Source organism: Pangasianodon hypophthalmus, chromosome 19 (assembly GCF_027358585.1).
Source record: "Pangasianodon hypophthalmus isolate fPanHyp1 chromosome 19, fPanHyp1.pri, whole genome shotgun sequence".
NCBI classification, from domain to species: Eukaryota; Metazoa; Chordata; class Actinopteri; order Siluriformes; family Pangasiidae; genus Pangasianodon; species Pangasianodon hypophthalmus.
In genome coordinates, this window is record NC_069728.1 from 17,361,905 (window position 1) to 17,380,950 (window position 19,046).

The 19,046-nt window shown below is 40.0% G+C and overlaps 1 protein-coding gene across 5 annotated transcripts in view; it reads right to left on the minus strand.

Annotated features, from left to right (window-relative positions):
* Window positions 1–19,046, minus strand: part of efr3bb (EFR3 homolog Bb (S. cerevisiae)) — a 47,354-nt gene that overhangs the window by 12,376 nt on the left and 15,932 nt on the right. For all 5 annotated transcript variants that reach the window (XM_026923095.3, XM_034313729.2, XM_034313728.2 and 2 more), the window contains 10 exons: window positions 14,280–14,359; window positions 12,524–12,651; window positions 12,268–12,418; window positions 10,339–10,460; window positions 8,886–9,035; window positions 5,973–6,107; window positions 5,778–5,856; window positions 4,525–4,660; window positions 2,314–2,472; window positions 430–541 (listed from right to left, as the gene is read on the minus strand). In XM_026923095.3, coding sequence (XP_026778896.2) covers window positions 430–541; window positions 2,314–2,472; window positions 4,525–4,660; window positions 5,778–5,856; window positions 5,973–6,107; window positions 8,886–9,035; window positions 10,339–10,460; window positions 12,268–12,418; window positions 12,524–12,651; window positions 14,280–14,359 — 1,252 coding nt within the window. The remainder of the gene's footprint in view (window positions 1–429; window positions 542–2,313; window positions 2,473–4,524; window positions 4,661–5,777; window positions 5,857–5,972; window positions 6,108–8,885; window positions 9,036–10,338; window positions 10,461–12,267; window positions 12,419–12,523; window positions 12,652–14,279; window positions 14,360–19,046) is intronic.

Consider the following 19,046-nt stretch of genomic DNA (forward strand, 5'->3'; position numbering starts at 1 on the left):
CCTTCGAGAATCATGATATGATATTTTTGTCATATCGTGCACCTTTAAATAGATTTTTTATCTCTTACATCACTTCATCTAGATAGATAGATAGATAGATAGATAGATATTGATATTACATAAATATTTTCGACCAGAATGTTAACAATTGTTTATAAACACACTGGAAGATTTTTTTTTTTTAATTTCAGATATAATGTTTTATTCTTTTTTACTCACTGAGTGATATTAAGAAAATGTAACAAAAAATATCTATAGTATCTAGATATGTTTTTAAATATAATTTACGTGTGAAAGACTCAATTAAAAACCTAAACAAGAACTCATTAGCTTCAGGTGTTCATGCTTCATCATGATGTTTTACACACTTTTGATAAAGGTAATGAGCTGGATTTTGTTCTGCTAATATTTAGAGGCTGCTATACTCACCCAGAGTCTGTGGGTGGCAGTGTAAGGTGCAGTCCAGGAATCGGGATCTTCCCCATGATGAAGAGCATCACCTCAGAGCGCTGGTACGTAGGCAGAGTGCTGGCAAAGGAACCTGAAATCACGGACAAACACAAAATAATACTAAATAAGATGAAGTAATACAATAACTAGGGGTGTAACAATACACTCCGGTCACGATTTGATTCACGATACTGGCTTCACGATCCAATTCAATTCACGATACTGGCTTCACGATTCGATTCACGATACTGGCTTCATGATTCGATTCACGATACTGGCTTCACGATTCGATTCCATTAGATTCAAAATTTGAATGAAGAAAAAGTATGTCTGAAAAGAGTCCTTTTTTACAAGAGATTTATAAACAATGCAAAACAATGTGCATTTTTGTCAGTAAAAAACTAAATAAATCAAAAATTACTATGAACAGAGCTTTAATACTGTAAACAAAATATACTACGGGTTCACCATGTCATAAAAATAAATACATTTATAAAGCCCCAAAATTTGATTTAACGAACAGTCTCTGATCTGGGGAAAATGAACGATGGAAACATAATGAGCTCTGTGGCAGTGTCCGAGATGGCGTTTTAAATAGAGCTCCAAAGTTGCTAAAATGTCCGTCTTCCACCACCGCTTTGTCAGGCACTGTAGATCGCAGCAGTGCAGGACTGGTGTCGTTTGAAAGCTATGAATGCTAAGAGCTCTTTTTATCGGTTATAACCGTACGGCGTATAATGCGTGTCGGTCATTGTGATCCAGAGCTATCGGGCCCAGCGCACGCTCAGTTAAACTCAATGTGTTGCGCAGATTGGGTCCTCTGGTGTACAAACAGTGCAACTGTATTAAATGCATAATTAATATAGAATGCTGCTTTCCACAATGTGTATCGTACATTCCCACGATACACATCAAATTTTTGCATCATGACGCATCGTTACACCCCTAACAGTAATGTACATGCAAGTGCCATTATTATTATCTTTCCTCTGGCTTTATAAGTTCTTGCACTTTTGTACATCATATATATTTTTACACATTATAGCCATTCTGTTAAATTCTGTTCAGAGCAGTTTTGTTGAATGTACTGACACAGCAAACACGCACACTCAAACACTCCATTTTGGATAAAGTCCTCTCACCAACCATTTGCATGAGGTACAGTATGAGAGTTATAAACTATAACTCGTATAACCACCGGGTGATTTTGAGTGGGGGGGTGTGAGCTGCTGCTTGTCTGGTGGTTACCGTAAAACCCCGTGTATACGCACACTCCAATTACTATCTCAGTGGGCTTGACCTTGCTGTCTGAACATGTCTGCACTGACCGGTACAGGAGAGCAAGCAGCATTATAATTACCATTAAAACATTAATTATTTGTAAAGTGTTAGATTTTAAATTTCACTAAAAGTTTTTTTCCCTCTTTCGGCTATATATATTTGATCTATAGTCCGTCAATTTTTTTTCCAGTGGCATCACTAATAAATACAGTTAACTGATGATAACTATGTACTTGTCTAATATTAGCTACAGTGAACACACATTGAAACAGATTTGCACATACACTGAAATACACAGATTTTATTTCACATTAATGAAGGGGGAGGGGCTTCCAGGCTGTGAGTTAATATCAGACTGACAATAATACTTAATACTTAATATCATAACTGTCAATCATTCCATAAACGGCTCATCTGCCATTTTATTGTTAATTAATAAAAGAAGACTGCGTATTTTTGAGTGATAACTTGTAGCAGCGTACACCGATGTTCCTACGCGAAATGTTGGCAGGTCTGCACTGGGAGCACGCGCACACACACACACACACACACACACACACACACACACACACACACTCCTACCTATGGTTTTTATGACAGCTTCTTGGAGCTGCCTCTCTTCGTGCTCGTTGACGGTTTTGTTGCCTGTGGTGGTGGCATCATAAAATCCGCTGAGCTCGTAATCCACACTGAGCTTCAGATGCCTGAGGAGTGTGTTAAACACCTCCAGCACAGTGGGGCCTGAAATACACGCAGTTCAGACAGGATTCAGACAATTTCATCACTCCTTGTTGATCTTAAGGTCATCTTTGCACGCCCAAGACCACCCAAAACTCATTCTGCTTCAGTGTTTATTTCCACAACAGAAAAAAGAGAGCAGAAGCACCAACACTTTTATCCTCAAACCTGCACATCCAGTATCATGGTGTATCACAGGCTTCATTTGCATATTAAAACATGATTGGATCATACATTTTATGATGCAATAAGACCTGCCTCATGTAAAAGTAATTCAGATTTTCAGCTCTCTGTGGCCCAATGACTGCGAAATCAAATTGTTTGTGTAAGTTTATGGTTTTTAGATCGAAATGTAGCTAAGATATGCACAGAACCATTGTTACTTCCTAAAGTAACAGGCACACGAATAATTTTGTATCATTTTCAAAACAACTCCACTTCCTGTTGCTATACAGACATATGACTGGTTTTCTCCATTTGTTTCTACCCGCCCATATGATGTGATGTCAGTTCCAGACAGTTATAGAAATGAGAAATCATATAAAAAAAAATTCCAGAGTGAAAAATATGAGTAATAAAAAAAGTAAGACTTCAGCAGGGTGTATGTACTTCACAGTCTATGGAAATGCCTCCCTCTAGTGGATAAACTGTGACAGTTTCACATCGGAGGCACATCGTAAACCGCTCCTCACTCGCAATAATCATTAAGTGTTACTAAATAGCATGTTCGATGAAGAAGAACTGAATAATACGCGAGGAGTTTAAGGGGTTAAATGTGTAGAACACAATGCACAGGTCTCACAGACGTTTCATTATTCAGCAGTTCACTTTTTCACACAGCTGCTTCTCAAGATATGTGATGCAGAGTCTCAGTCCTGGTGTTACGTTGCAGTGTTGAATGTTCACTGCTCAAACACACATCACTCAATTCCTCAGCTAATGAATAAGGTGATAAATGAATGAAAAGAAAAGAGGTGTGAGAGAAAAGAAAGCAATAAAATGGGCAAGATTAGCAGACTCAGGGACTAAGACTGGTTTGGTGAACCAGTGAAGGTTTCACTTATTAAGCTTTGCTGTAATGCTGCGCTCGACTTAACGTGGAAGTGAGAAGACTGAACTTGGCATTGTGCCATTTTTGAGCTCATAAAATGGGAAAAACACGGACGGGATCATGAGTAAGATTTAACCAACTAATGTCTCTATTATGATCTCTAATCAAAAATAAATACGACTTTAAACTCATTTAGGATGCATTAGGGTTTTTTTTTTTTTCAAGGTTAAGTGTCTAACATTTAAATGGGTTTGTCATTTGAATGATTCCTACTCATGTTCACAAAGCTCCCCCACCCCAGGACCTTTTGTGGCTGGTATAATACCTATAAAATGACTAACAGGAGGGTTACACAAACACAAGCAAGCATTCCGGACCGGAAGTCGGTTTTCCAAATTGGTTTTCTTAGTGACTTCATAAACTTTTTCTAATGTCACAGCTTAACTCACTGTTTTTCATAATGTTCTACATACTGTATCTTCCAGGTTATTTGTACAAGCAAGAAATAAAAATAAACAACTATTGCACCTTTAAAGGAGTGAAGTGATATTTTATTTACTGTGAACGGTGTGAGCGGCCATGCTGACATGACGTCACGTGCTAAACTCGGGGTTGAGGAGACCTTCCCGACTTTCCAGGTTGAGGTGGTGTTTTCTTTTGTTTGGTGGAAAGAGTTACGCGCTTTAGTCAAACACGGCATGAGGAGCGAATATGCTGCAGCTATACTATGAAGTTAATTTTATGGCAAAAGTAGATTTTTTGGCAAAACAAAACTGAGAAATCTGTGTTGCAAAGACAGTTTGAATTCTTGCTATTTGAAATTTAATAACAGCAGCCCTATTATGAGAAATGTCACAATCTACAATCACCATCAGTGAGATCATATATGCAGATTTATTTAATGCTATTGGGACAAGATTACTTAGACGTGGTCAAGATCATTTTTCTCTCCATGTGCACACTGGTAGTGAAAAATCATCCTTCACTCCCAGTGAAAAACTCACCTACAGATCCGCTGGCTGCTATAGCAGCTGCCTCCAGGAGAACCTCCACGATCCCAGCGCGCACCGTAGCCGAGGTCTTACTGTTAGCGTCCAGGTGACCCAGGAGCTGCTGGATAACCAGGTGAGAGTGCTGAGACTGAAAATACAGAGAGCGAGAGAGAGAGAGAGAGAGAGAGAATACAGTTAGTGTGTGTAATCGTCAGAGACTTTTTGTGTTCATAAACAAACCATAGCTCCTAGAGTCTTGTAAGAATACTAGTTCTGACTTTAAGATTCCTGATTTCTCAGAATTTCAGCGATAAACACTTCAGGAATAATCTAGAACATGAAGACTGAATCGTTATGATCCTAAAAACGACAAAATGAAATGTATGTAAGCATGAATTTACAATTTTAGCTCCCAGAGAACTACAGCAAAAATCATGATTCATTCACGACAGTCTGTCATCCGTAGCAACAGGTTCGACTCCATCCTTCCTCTCGACTTAGGATGTCTTCTGACTCCTTAGTGAAGCTGCCATTTTAAAAGGAAAATTTAGCAGAAGAGGCATCGTGCTGGTGTAAAACACTGAGAAATGGCTCACACGAAGCACATAACATCACTTTTAGCAGTTCTAGCTAATATCAGCTCACTAACTATCCTAACTCGCTCTTTAGATTGGATTTATCATCATCGGTAATGCAGATGAAATAAAGATTGGTGATGAGGAGGTGGTTTGTCTTCGCTGTCGCTTTGGAGGCTGATCATGCCAAAAATATGAAATTATTTTTAGTTGTATTGCAACGTTGGAATGTTGGCAGGGAAATAGTTTCAATCCAACATGTCAGAAATCTCGTCATATTCGCTCACTAACAAGACGCTTGTTTTTCTTACTTCCCTCTTAACCTGAAGCCTGATTGGTCAGGAGGTTAAAAAAAAAAACAGCTTTTGACATCACTGCGCTTTTCTGAACTTTTTTTCTCCTTTGCGACTAAAAAAGTCAAAACCAGAGCTTTCTAAAAGCGGCTGCATTCCCCTAAGGACTATGATTAAAGCGTCGAGAAAAAAAAGCCACAGCATGAAAAGCAGCGTCTCAGCAGTTTTCGTGAACTGGTTTCAACAAGAAAACTCTTAGCTCGGAACTTTAAGGAAGTAAATATTAAGAAAACGAGAAAGCCTCAAGTCTTACAGACAGATTTATCCCATTCTGCTAAAATAAAATGTTCCTTTTCAGAGAAGAAAGAAACAGGCTCCTGACAGGAGAACCCCTCACCTGAATTGAGTACATGATGATCTTAAAGCAGCGCACTGCAAATGTTTTGCCTTCCCACAGAGAGTGATTATCAAGATGCCTGGAGGAAAAACAGAGCAAGCGAGAGAGAATGAAATAAGCAGAGGCTAAAAAAGAATAATGAACACTTCTAAAGAAAAGAGAATGATGAAGCGCAGAAACAGGGGCATCTCTTACATGAGGACGGGAGTGACTGCGTTCTTGATGTTGCCGTAGGCGGCGCGGCCCAGCAGCTCCCGAAAACAGCGCTCTGTCAGCTCAGCTGGGCTTTCCTTCTCCTTCTCAGTGGCCTGCAGTGGAGAGGGGGAACGACTACACACACACACACACACACACACACAGGGAGAAAAAGGAAAACAAGGGAAGTTAGTAATAAGATGTGTACACTAAGAGAATAAAGTTGAGCTCTACGACTTTATCTGATGCTACGATAGAAGCTCGGAGCTTAATTAAAGCTCATGATTAGCTCAAGGCTTCCAGCGCTGCTCAGTGTGAGCTCACAGTGTGTTCCCATTACTGAGTGTGTGTGTGTGTGTGTGTCTCGCACACTCGCCAATTTTCCATCATTTATTCAGCAGCCTATTCTTGTTCCTGCTGCCTTCCTGAACTGTGTCTTGCTGGTACCACCTGGTACAGCTGCGGTAACCTGGTACAGAATTTCTGACTCCTAATAAAGAGTTGATGCACAGAATCAGACAAATAACTGATGAATCTCTTGTTCAGTGTAAGACTGAAGAGTTTGGAACGTGGCATTTCCACTTCAGCATGTAAGCTGAGGAGCTTTCAAGTGAACTCGGTTGAAGTGAGAAAGTGATTTGACTCTGAATCGACTCGACTGCAGGAAGTGAATCAAACATGTCGTACACTCCTCTGTAAACATGTAAACTCCTCTGTCCTGAAGATGTCGGAAAACGTAAAGTTACAGCTTTACCTCTGGCTGACACTGGAGACTCCTTCCAGAAATGCTAAATAAATGAGTCCTTATTTAAGAAAACTTCACCATATCAACAATGAATGTTCGTTTTTAACCTTCCAATGAATGATGTTACTATAAAACTAAGCGCATTAATACACTCGCCCTCCACTTTATTAGGAACACCTATACAACTGAATGTTCATGCAGTTATCTAATCGGCCAATCATGTGGCAGCAGTGCAATGCAAAAAAAACCATGCAAAAAAAATTCTTCATGCAAAAAAAAATCATCAGGTCAAGAGCTTCAGTTAATGTTTACATCAAACATGAATGAACAGAATGAAGAAAAAGTGTGATCTCTGTGATTTTAATCATAGCATGGATGCTGGTGCCAGATGGGCTGGTTTGAGTATTTCAAAAACTTCTGATCTCCTGCGAGTTTCACACACAACAGTTTATACAGAATGGTGTTATTCTGTATAAACTAGTCTAGTGTATAATTGATCTAGAGTTTATACAGAATGGTGTGGGGAAAAAAATAAACATCCTGTGTGTGGAGGGTCGGAGAAACCCCTTGTTGATGAGAGAGATCAGAGGAGAATGACCAGACCTGTCTGATCTGACAGGAAGTCTATAGTAACTCGAATAAGCACTCTTTACAACCGTGGTGAGCAGAAAAGCATCTCAGAACGCATAACACGTCAAACCTTGAAGCTCTTGACCTGTAACTGCATGATTTTATGCATTGTGCTGCTGCTGCTACATGATTGGCTGATTAGAAAACTGTATAAAAGAGCAGGTGTACAGCTGTTCCTATTAAAGTGACCGGAGTGATTTGCGGCTGCGCTACAGTCCGAGCTGCTGTTATCAAAATCTCCCGTCCAATCAGAATCGAGACTTGACCAGCGCTGTGGAATACGTCATTTTAAAGAATGGCACATAGGGAACAATACTTACTGACTCCTCGGAGGCTTTCAGCATTTGATGACGCACAGTTTAAAAGGCGAATCTGGTTATTTAAGATTTGCTCCAGTTAGCTGGCAGTAATGAAGGTAAAAAAGAAAGACGTCCGAATCTAAACAGTAGGCGGCGATTTTAACCGGTAAGTAGGTCAGACAGAAAAACACGCTTTGTTCACTGAAGTGAGCGTGTGAGAAAAAGTGCCTGAGAAACAAGTCGGTGAAGTGAACTCTCACTTATTCTGTCCTCGGATCCCCTGATAATGACGGTCGAGGGGGAGGTAATAATAAGCTGCCATTTACAGTAAGAGCCAATTAGCACTTCAAACAGCAGAATAGGAGTAATTAACGTCTCCTCCGGTGCTGTAATTAGGCCTGTCAGTGGTCACATTGACGGGGAAACGCAGCAGGAGAGCGAGCATGGGAGGAAAGAGCCAAACCTCCATCAGCTCTGTGCATCAGTACATCAGTATCACCAGCACAAGACCACAGAACTGACCCACACTCTCTCGGGAACTCTCTCATACCAATTACTTACCAGAACTCTTCACTCCGACGCACATTTATAATGTTTATACTGAATTATTTATGATGAGTTCATAGATTCTGGTGCTGATTTATTGATCATTATTCCTGTGAGAAGTTAGCGGTTGGGTGTCGTCACAGGGTGAGACTGTTATTGCTAGCGCAGTTACAATGCCGTTTAAGATTTCATCCTAAGTGGTAAGAGTCATGTTTCACTGTTAGCTCCCAAAGGGGAAGAAAGAGCTTCTTTTCTCACGACGATTTCCAATGACATCATATTAATGAAAAATCCAGTATAGAAATAGTGAGACGTTATTGCAAACGCTGGACACAATGTCCCAGAATGCAATGCAGCTATATGAGTTACATCAAAAACTCGGCTCGGCTAGTTATAGATCACGGAGATGACGAGCGATGTTAGCATGACCGCTGAAGCTTTGGAAGCTGAACAGTTTGAGCAGATGAGAGAGCTGGGAGGACTAAAGCGCCGCCACATAGAGATAAAGCAAGAACTAAATCCCACTGTGCCGCTATCAGCAGGTAGAACGGCATTGTGGGTAATGTAGGAAACCTTTAAACACAGTGAAAACAGACCAACATGCTGAAGAAAGAAGTTTAAATGAAAGATTCACCTACAAGTCAAATTTTCCCTTTATGGAGCAGCTATAAGACATGACTGAGCTGTTCTCACCTCTCCGTGCCTTCTCCAGACTGCAGGTTAAACAGCAGAGAGGGTACGATCTTGTCCATGTGCTGCGGATCCCAGATGTTCGCCTGCAATTCATCGTTGACTGTCTTCCTCACCACTCCCTGCAGACCTTTTATACCAGCCATGCGGATTCTGAGACACGGAGACATTCAGAAAGTCAGAAATGATCCAAAAGTCATCAATCGTCATGAACTGAAGCCATTCTCAGACAGCGTGACTTCAGCAGTCTTGGAAGATTATTACTTGGCACACTACATGACAAGATCCTAATAAAATCTGTAACAGTAACACGTTTCCCCTGTTAAATTATACAGTGAAGATCCTCTAACGATAGACCTGTGTGATTAAGGGAAATTACTACGTTCTGCTTACGACGTCAATCAGCGTGATCTGCGCTCGGGCTCGCACTGACTAATGTTCTTGAAAGTGAGTTTGATGTAATAAGGATAATTTTCTATTCATTAGCGTGCTTATTTTTTAGGATTCACCATCACTGTTACAGTACTTGCAGATGTCCCACGGTTTCGTGTCATCCGATTGGTGGCTTTTTAGACGAGCGTCCGAGCAGCGCTCACACACTGAGATCTTAATCATAAAAATCTCTCTCACTTCACGAACCTTGACATGGACTGTCTTTGGTCACAGCGGCACTAAAGTGGCTCCCGGCAAGATTTCTGATCTCGATAGTCTCACTTCATGTCCAAAGAATTCTTTTATGATGTGCATTTTTAGTCTACGACAACAAACTAGCCAAAAGATCTTTCCATTTTCAATACCATAGCAATATAACAGCAACTCGAGCTCATCACAGATACAGTATAATGGTGTTAATTCCCTGAAACATGACTTTAATGGTTAACTCCTCTTGCTGATTCTGATGATATAGGTTGGTATTTGGCTTCCATTTTTTCAGTTTAAACCAGATACTTTGTCAGTTTTTTTCCCCATATAAAACATATTCAGGGATCAGTTTGTGAGGTCACTAAATATGCAGAGCTGAAAATATACAGATACTGCTAACAAGAAAAGCCTAGCGCATGTTGTAGGACTCAGCAGTTTGGAGAAAGTGATGATAAGGATGATAAGGATGGTTTTTTTATCAGCTTGGTTGAGGTGCTGTTTATTCTCTTCTGAGGTGAGGATTTTTAGCCATACATCACCTATAATTATGTGCACATTGAGCAGCGAAGCCGGAAATTCAATCCCAAATATGGCGACCACAACAGACAAATCACATGAATGCTACGAAATGCAATGACAGATTGCAGATTGCATTGGGGGGGGAAGGGGGACAAAAAAAAAAAAAACATTCATAACGCATTAAATTCTATGCCAATCCAACATTTCAGCATTTCATCTTCAATTATTTTATTTAGATTCCTTGTGTATGAGGAACCATTTCTCTGAATGGTTGTAAAGTGCTCTATTTACTCACTTGGTGCGGATATCCGGATCCTCAAAGTTGGAGTGGCACATCTCACTAAAGCGTGACACAAAGAAATCATAACTGCGATGGTACGAGGGCGTGTCCTCTTCAATGTTGGCGAACTTGACAAACTGAGGAAAGACAAACGTAAACGTGAGAAGAAAATCAAATCGAACGAATAAAAAACAGAGGCATTTGTTGAGAGGCGATGATTTCTCCCCATCAACACACAGCATGTTATTATTATACAAAAATGCCAGAGGTTAAAATTTACTGCACTGACATTTTCTTCTAAATTAAACCTGATAAGAGAACCATCAGTTCCCCCTGAAGGCACAAGAGAAATGGTTGATACTGTAGCAACTGGTCAAAGAAATGTGAATTAAAAGACAGGAAACATGCTGAAAACTATATAAGCAACTAATGGTATTTTTTTATTTATTTTTTTTTATTTATGTTACATAATGTGATATTTGACCTCCTTTTGCGTCAATATAAGAATACAGGCTTTATTTTAGTACTAATACAGACAAACAGAATTTAACAAAGGAGGGAAAAAGACTCTTATTGTCTAATTTCCTGTCTCAGAACACAAACAGATTGCTGTAATGAACACTGAACTCAACTCATCTTTAAACATGTGGAATAAAATGAACATATGTTCACTTTAATTACATTTCTAGCTAATCGGGTTCACTTAAGGATGAGGCACGTAGCCGTCCGATTATTGATCCTGAAACCAGCCTGGGAATATAAGTTCAAAATTATTGGCACCTCTTTTGTGAATGGGGAAAACGTATCATATAAAAATTAACAATATACACAATGACTGAAACTGATAAAGAAATTGAAGGAACTGCTCACTCTTTTATTACTGTCCTCCTGAAATAATAGTACTTTATACTCAAACTAAAATGGTAAAATTATTGGCACCCTACAGGTAAAATAGCTGCATAAATAAATAAATAAATAAACAAACAGCCATATCCTTTAGATTTTTTTTCTTTTCACTTTCCGGGATCAATACAGCTGCCTTTTCTAGGTCTGTTTCCTCACAATATAAATATGAGGTAGCCGCCTTCGTCATTTTATCACCACGAGTTAACCCAAAGAGCTTTCTATACAAAAGAGCCAGACGGAGGTCAGCCTGCACAATCCAGGTAATGGATAAAAATATATATATATATATATATATATATATATATATATATATATATATATATATATATATATATATATATATATACACACACACACACACGCAATTAAAAACCACCGTCCACCACAAACAGGGAAATAATAAAACAATTTCTGGGACCAGTGAACATAAGCCAGGAATTGGTCTTGTTACGATACTGTGGGAGGAAAACCAGTTTCACATTTCGCAGCTGATAATCCTAGGTCTGATAAGTTGTTGTTGTTCTTTCGGCTGTCGCCACAGCAGATCATTGGTCCGCATGTTTGATTCGGCACAGGTTTTTACCCCGTTTGCCCTTCCTGACGCAATTTTATCCCGATTTATCCGGGCTTGGGACCGGCGCTGAGAGTACACTCCCAGTGGCTGGGTCAGTTCCCTGCCCGGGAATCGAACCCAGGCCGCCGCAGTGACAGCGCGGGATCACCGTATTCATTAGCCACTACACCACCAGGGAACAATCCTAGGTCTGATAAGCAACCTGAAAAAAATGGGTTACCTCCGCCAGGAGGTTAAGACTTACAAGTTGTAAATGGATAGTTGTGCATGAGAACCGGAAACATACATCCAACTCAACGGCCATCTAAGCCTCAGGATTTGAACCCTGTTGAAAAACTGTGGTCTGAATTAAAGAGGATGTCTCCAATCTTCACAGAAAAGAGACTCTGTGCGGCTATCCTAAGATGACAGGGTGCCAATAATTTTGGAACCAGCGTTTCTTATAGAGCATAAGCAGTACTTACCGAGTTGGTTCCCAGTATCTGCAGGTTGGGCTTGTCGGCCTCCAGCAGCTTGCGCACCATCTTTAAGAAACTCTCCACAAACAGGTTAATGCTCTGACAGTGGCACGCCATCAGCAGCTGATCCAGAGCCTCCATCGCGATACACACATAACTGACAACGAGAGAGAGAGAGAGAGAGAGAGAGAGAGAGAGAAGATAAATAAGTGGTACGTTTCAGGATAAAGGAAGCAAGAAGTTTCAAATTCCCTTCTCCTACCCGTATCTGTGTCTGGCCACATCGCGGCACAGTCTCTCAGACAGGTAGGCTCCTATTCGGTCCAGCTTCTCTGGAGCAGACAGAGCGTAGAACGTCAGCTTCTCCATGTTGGCCTTCACCAACCCGTCCTATACACACACATCCACAAGCTAATTAATCACAGAGAAATGACGATGGGGCGAAAAAGGTTTAAATTAAACAATAACAATGATAAGACTATATAAAACACACCCGAGGCGATTAAGAGATATATGTTAAGTTTGTAAGTTTGTGTTTTTTTCAAAGCCAGGATAAAACATGATTTATCAAAGCAACAGTGCAAACTGTCAGGGTTGGAAAATATATTCATAATGTTTCTGAGCTGCTGTGTGTCACCCTGACAGTCCTGGAATATTAATTCATGCTTTATAGTCAGAGCTGTCAAAAAGCTGGATTTAGTAAGAAATTTCGAATGCACACATCATAGTCGGATCCATCACAGCACCTGAAGGTAGTACGGTTAAAGACTCGTCCCCAAATCTCATCGCCCTGACACTCCTGGAATATTAATTCACACTAATTCAGTCAGAGCTGTTGGTTTGGGTTTGGCGAGATCTTTCACACGCACATGTCATACTCCGATACGTCCTACATCACCGCACCTGAAAGCAGTACAACCGAAGATCCGGCCCCTAAATCTCTCATCGTCCTGATAATCCTGTAGCAGTAATTTACGGTAATTCAGTCAGAACCGTCAGGTTCGATCTGGCGAGAAACTTCAATCTCATCTCATACTTGAATATGTTCCACATCATCATGCCTGAAAGTCGTACAGCCAAAGATCCGCCCCGAATTTCCTTGCTGCCTTCACAAGCCTTGAATATTCATTCACACTAATGCAGTCAGAGATGTTGGGTTCGATTTAGCGAGAAACTTTGATCATACACGTTATACTCAGATATGTCCTAAATCATCTCACCTGAAAGTACTACAGCCAAAGACTCGTTCCCATTTCCGGTACGACGTAACACTGAGACGCAGGCATCCTAACAGAGACCTTTTTAAACTCTCTTTGAGCGAGCCAGCTCATGAAAATCAGCCTCTAAGACACACGGAGCCCCAAACAGCCAGTCAAAACTAGTTAACTTGGTACTATCAGCTAAAACAAACAGTCTCACGCACACACAGCGCTCAAAAGCATGAACCGGACAGTATTAGCACACTAGATGAGGTTTAAGGTAAGGTGTTTATGTGTACTCATCAACACTTCTGTAATTCTTCGTAGACCTGAACAACCAAGGCAGATATAATCTTAGCTTCTAATTTGGATTTCAGTATAGCAATGGTGCTATGCTATTTAGGCATCCTATTTAACTCATAATACAAATTTGGGACACAGATTTAAATTCTTGTTAAATGTCTATTACTTGGCTCTAACGGCGTTCGGATTATTCTGCATGGATATAAAGACGCAGCACACCCCACTCTTCCTCAAGGATCTCAAATACCATTTTTCATATAATTTGTAAACCTTACACATAACTTTCCCACTACCATTTACCTAGTGAACAAGAAGACCGTGTCTCAAATGAATTTTTATAATAGCTATATTGTTACATATAAACACCTAAAAGCCTGCCGAGGTCTATCTGACCCTGAATGAAATGATAATAAAAGACAACGTGAGTTTAAGAGGATTTTCTCTCCTGGTGTGTAAGAATAGGTTCGGAACACCATGGATATGATGTGCTGAGCAGGAAGCAGGGTCGTCTCTCACCTCCGGATCTTCAGGAAATATGTTGTCAACAAGCCTCTTGTACCGGGGCCTGAAAGCCCCACAGCAACAACCGCACACCCCTGAGAGAGAGAGAGAGAGAGAGAGAGAGAGAGAGAGAGAGAGATTAGAATGGAAAAACACCAGGCGATCATCAAACCCCAGGGGAAAATCTCTTGTGCGTAAGAGGCTTAAAAAAAAAAAAAAAAAAAAAAAAAAATCTGTTTGCATCACAACAAGACCTTGATCAGTATGTAAAGACAAACACTTGAATGAAGCACCTTGTTTTGAGTTGGCTCAGGATATAGGTGACATTAAACTCTGAGGACTCCAATCAATATTAATCACTTAAAATGATTTAGTCTCAGTGAAAGACATAAATATTTATGTAGAAAACCTGAACACTTGAATCATCTGGGCTTCTGTGCACTAAGTGATGACCAATTTCACTCAACAGCCAGCTATTAAACATCCGGAGAGGGTTTAATTAAGCAGCGGAACATGAGAGGGAACGTCGCGTCGTAGTATCGAGACATTCATTGCAAAACATTAGCAAAACGTTAGTAATTAATGCTGGGTTATAGTAAAAATAATCATTAGCTTCATCATCGTCATCGTTTATCATCATTATCGTCATCATCGGAATATAATGAACATTTGTTTCCGATCTTTCCTTATACATGCACTTTTTTTTAATTATTTGTTAAATTATTGTTAGCGATTTGAAACAACTCGGAAACCATTGCCGTTACCTAGCAACCAGTGATCAACCAAATGACAGAATTTTCTCAGCTACAGCTCTCTTCAGCCAATCAGACCGTGATACTGTTGCATAACAGACAGCGAGTATCCTTTCTCAATGATCATGTGATTCCTAAATCAAAACTTTAAAGGAATTCTGAAAATAATCATGTAATTAAACAGCAATTTCTACAGAGCATCACTGCTTTACAGTTTGTACAGTTGTTGCATCAGTAGAATACAGTATATTTCCATGAAACTAGAAATACTGGACTAAGTACCACGTCTCAGTTTGTCCCTCGGTTACATTTTCCTAATGTCAACAAACTCCCACAGCTAATTCAGTATAAACTTTTGTATCTCCCTTGATTCCTGAGTGAAAAAAAGTCCACATTTATATTTAAGTTTGATTCACCATTAATATTGTTTGCTCCTGCCAGCTTTAAATATGCAGTAGTGTTGCTCCTTCGTTAAAAAAAAAAATAATAATCTAAAGATTCTTAGCAATTTCTGTCCGATATCAAAGATACCTTGGAAAATGTAGTTCTCTCTGATCTTTACGCATATTCAAAGAGAAATGAGATTTTTGAAACTTTCCAGTCTGATTTTCAAGTCTTTCATAACAGACTCTGGCTTGTTAAAGGCATCTAACATCGCAGATCATAATATTCTCATCATCTGAGTTCCTGCCTCAGTCACACCATGTTCTCAGTTAACATCAAAAACTTCTATTCATCTATTACTACCACTGACTGTGATGTTTCTCAAGGATTTATATTAGACCATGGTTTTTTTTCCTCAAGGTTCACGCTTCCATCGGGAAACATTATCATTTACTGTTATATCGTCTCTTTAACTGTTATGCCAATGATACTCAGATCTATCTCCTTTTAAAACCCAATAATCTGCTCTCACTAACAGAGTCTCAAAGTGTGCATTAGGGATGTTCTGAGCTGGACGGCTAACAGATTTCTTTAATTAATAAAACAACTTCTCTGGCCCTTTCAAATCCAATCCAAATCTAGTAGTACTAGTACTAGAATGGTACGAGTCCTTGGTGTTTTGTTCAATTTGGCCGTTCCAAAGTCTCAGCTAAAAGCTGAAAGTGACCGTGCATTTGCAGCGGCTGAGCCGAGGTTATGAAACAGTCTTCCAGTGGAGGTCTATTATGGATGGACCATGCTCTTAATTTTGTACAGCACTTTGGTCAATTCTTGTTTTATATGTGCTTTATAAATAAAATGCACTTACTTACTCACTTAAACACTACATTTAAGTGAGGATTTGTGTTTTAGTAAGTAAGTAAACATCTGTGCTGTTTAATTTCACATTAAATGTCCTGTTAGTGTCATCATTTTGAAAGAAGGGTATACAAACTTTTGCATTCGACTGAAAAAACAATTCTGATTGTGCATTGCTCTGGTTGGTTCAGTGCTAATATAAATGTGTCTGCAGCTTAAAGCCATAAAGTCAACTTCACGAGCTGCTTTGTGCGTTTCACCCCACAGATCTAAAGCATCTCTCTTTAGATATTTTAGATGGCAGCAACACAAACTAACCTCTTTCACCTACATACGACCTTGAGCAAAGTTGCGAAACGTGCTAGTCGTTGTCTCTCCCTGCTTTGATTGGCTGACGCTCATCAGCAGCGATGAGCCAGGCTTGTCCCGTTAGATTGACTCTAAGCAGACCTGGGAACATCTACATGCTATATATATATATATATATATATATATATATATATATATATATATATATATATATATAAAAGTGTATTCATTAGGACAGAGAGAACACTGCCTGAGGTTTGCACTCTTCTCTCTAAGCTACGTCACTAAGGGACACCCTGAGGGAGCGTCTTTCAGAACGTACTCAGTGCACAACACCACAAAGCCTGTGTCCGCTGTTCTATTTTAATACCCAGGATAAAAATTTCCCCTCCTTACCCCACTTCACTCACCTACTTTCCCGTTCCATCTAGCTTATCTCCACTTACACAGGCTCCTCTGCTTCATAACTGACTGAAATCCACTCATCTTTTCATTGTGAAGTATTATACAAATGTCCTATATCGTATAATTTTCAGGAAGTTTTGTCTTATTTTCAGTGTCTCTTCTTAGCCACCCTCCCCCTCGTCTTAATTAAAATGCATTACTCACTAATCATCTTCTCAACGAAGGAAGAAAGAGGATGAAGTTGGGAGAGCAGCTGGAGGATCACTGAAACCTTTACTCAGAGATTATGGAGATTTTGTGTTTAGGAAATAAATAGTATGGTTCATTTGCCTCTTTGCAGCAGGACTGGCTCATCTTCAGGCTCTTTTTACTCGTCATTTAGAAGAGCTTCGTGTACCGTCCCAAACCGCATAAATAATCAACCAGTAATTAAAAAAGTAGTCAGCTAGTCATCTCTTTCTATAGTTAGGAAAACATGCAAACAGCTATACACAGTCTATCAATTACATTTCCAATTTCAATCCTGTTGTTTTGATTTAATGATGTAACTTCTTAAAATGCACTCGGCTGAAATCTGATTCTGGAACTGAGAGCACACAGCGTGGAAGCTCATGTCCATCAGCAGAACCCTACCTATTGCTCAAAGACCGGGCTTTGGATGGAAGATGTGATGTCTACAGCACTGTGTGTGATGTTTTTACTGGCTGATAATGACCCAGGAGTTGAAGCACCACTGTCAGACTCCAAGCTAGCCGTGACAGCCAAGCCACAAAAATGGCCCGAGTGGGCTTGTATCGTGACGAGGAACCAGCTGGACCAAATGGACTCACAGATCTGGTCACGACGCAATTCAGAGAATTCACAAAACTTGAACTTGGTACAGACTTCACATTTTCTAAGTGTATATATAAATCGCTATAGTCCAAAATCCGAAACACTGTCTGCCCTTTTTCTAACACAATTTGTGCCAGCTTTAACTGTAATATTAAATCTCAACAAGATCAGGTACACTTTAACATGCGACCACAGTTCCTCTCATCCAGGGTGCATCACTACATTGTGCTCAGTGCTCCCAGGATAAAGCTCTCACTGACTGATGGATGGGTGGAAGGATAGATGGATGGATGGATGGCTGGTTGAGTGGATGGATGGCTGAGTGGATGCATGAGTGGATGGATGGATGGATAAATGTAGGAGTGAGTGGATGGATGGATGGGTGAGTGGATGGATGGATGGATGGATAAATGTAGGAGTGAGTGGATGGATGGATGGGTGAGTGGATGGATGGATGGATGGATGGATAGATGAGTGAGTGGATGGATAAAGGTATGAGTGAGTGCATAGACGGATGGATGGATAGATGGATGGATGGGTGGCTGGGTGAGTGGAAGCATTAGTGAGTGAGTGAGTGAGTGGATGGATGGATAAATGTAGGAGTGAGTGGGTGGATGGATGGGTGAGTGGATGGATGGATGGATGGATAGATGAGTGAGGGGATGGATGGATGGATAAATGTAGGAGTGAGTGGGTGGATGGATGGGTGAGTAAGTGGATGGATGGATGGATGGATGGATAGATGAGTGGATGGATGGATAGATAAATGTAGGAGTGAGTGGGTGGATGGATGGGTGAGTGAGTGAGTGAGTGGATGGATAGATGAACATGTGAGTGGATGAATGGATGAAACTGACCTGCATAAATGAGTTCATTTGTTCAGCTATATACAGTACTGTGTTTGCAATTCTGTGAGATAAATGTACACTTTTCACATACAGAAAAAAATCTGCACCATAAAACAGATCAGACATTACATAATTTATAGCTGAGAAAATAAAGAGGTCAAATAAACCTACTGGTCTAGCAGTGATTCTTTATATCATGACCTGATTATTAGGTTGGGAAACACACTGGATTCAGTACAGTACACATGGAAATGTCAGTATTCGTCCATTTTACTTTGTGTTTGCTAAACCATTTAAAAAAAGCTTATTTCATTATTCCCGAGTCACCTGAACTTTACTGAAAACGCTCCTGGTAGCTTTTAATCAAAACCAAATTTTACCATCAATTTTAT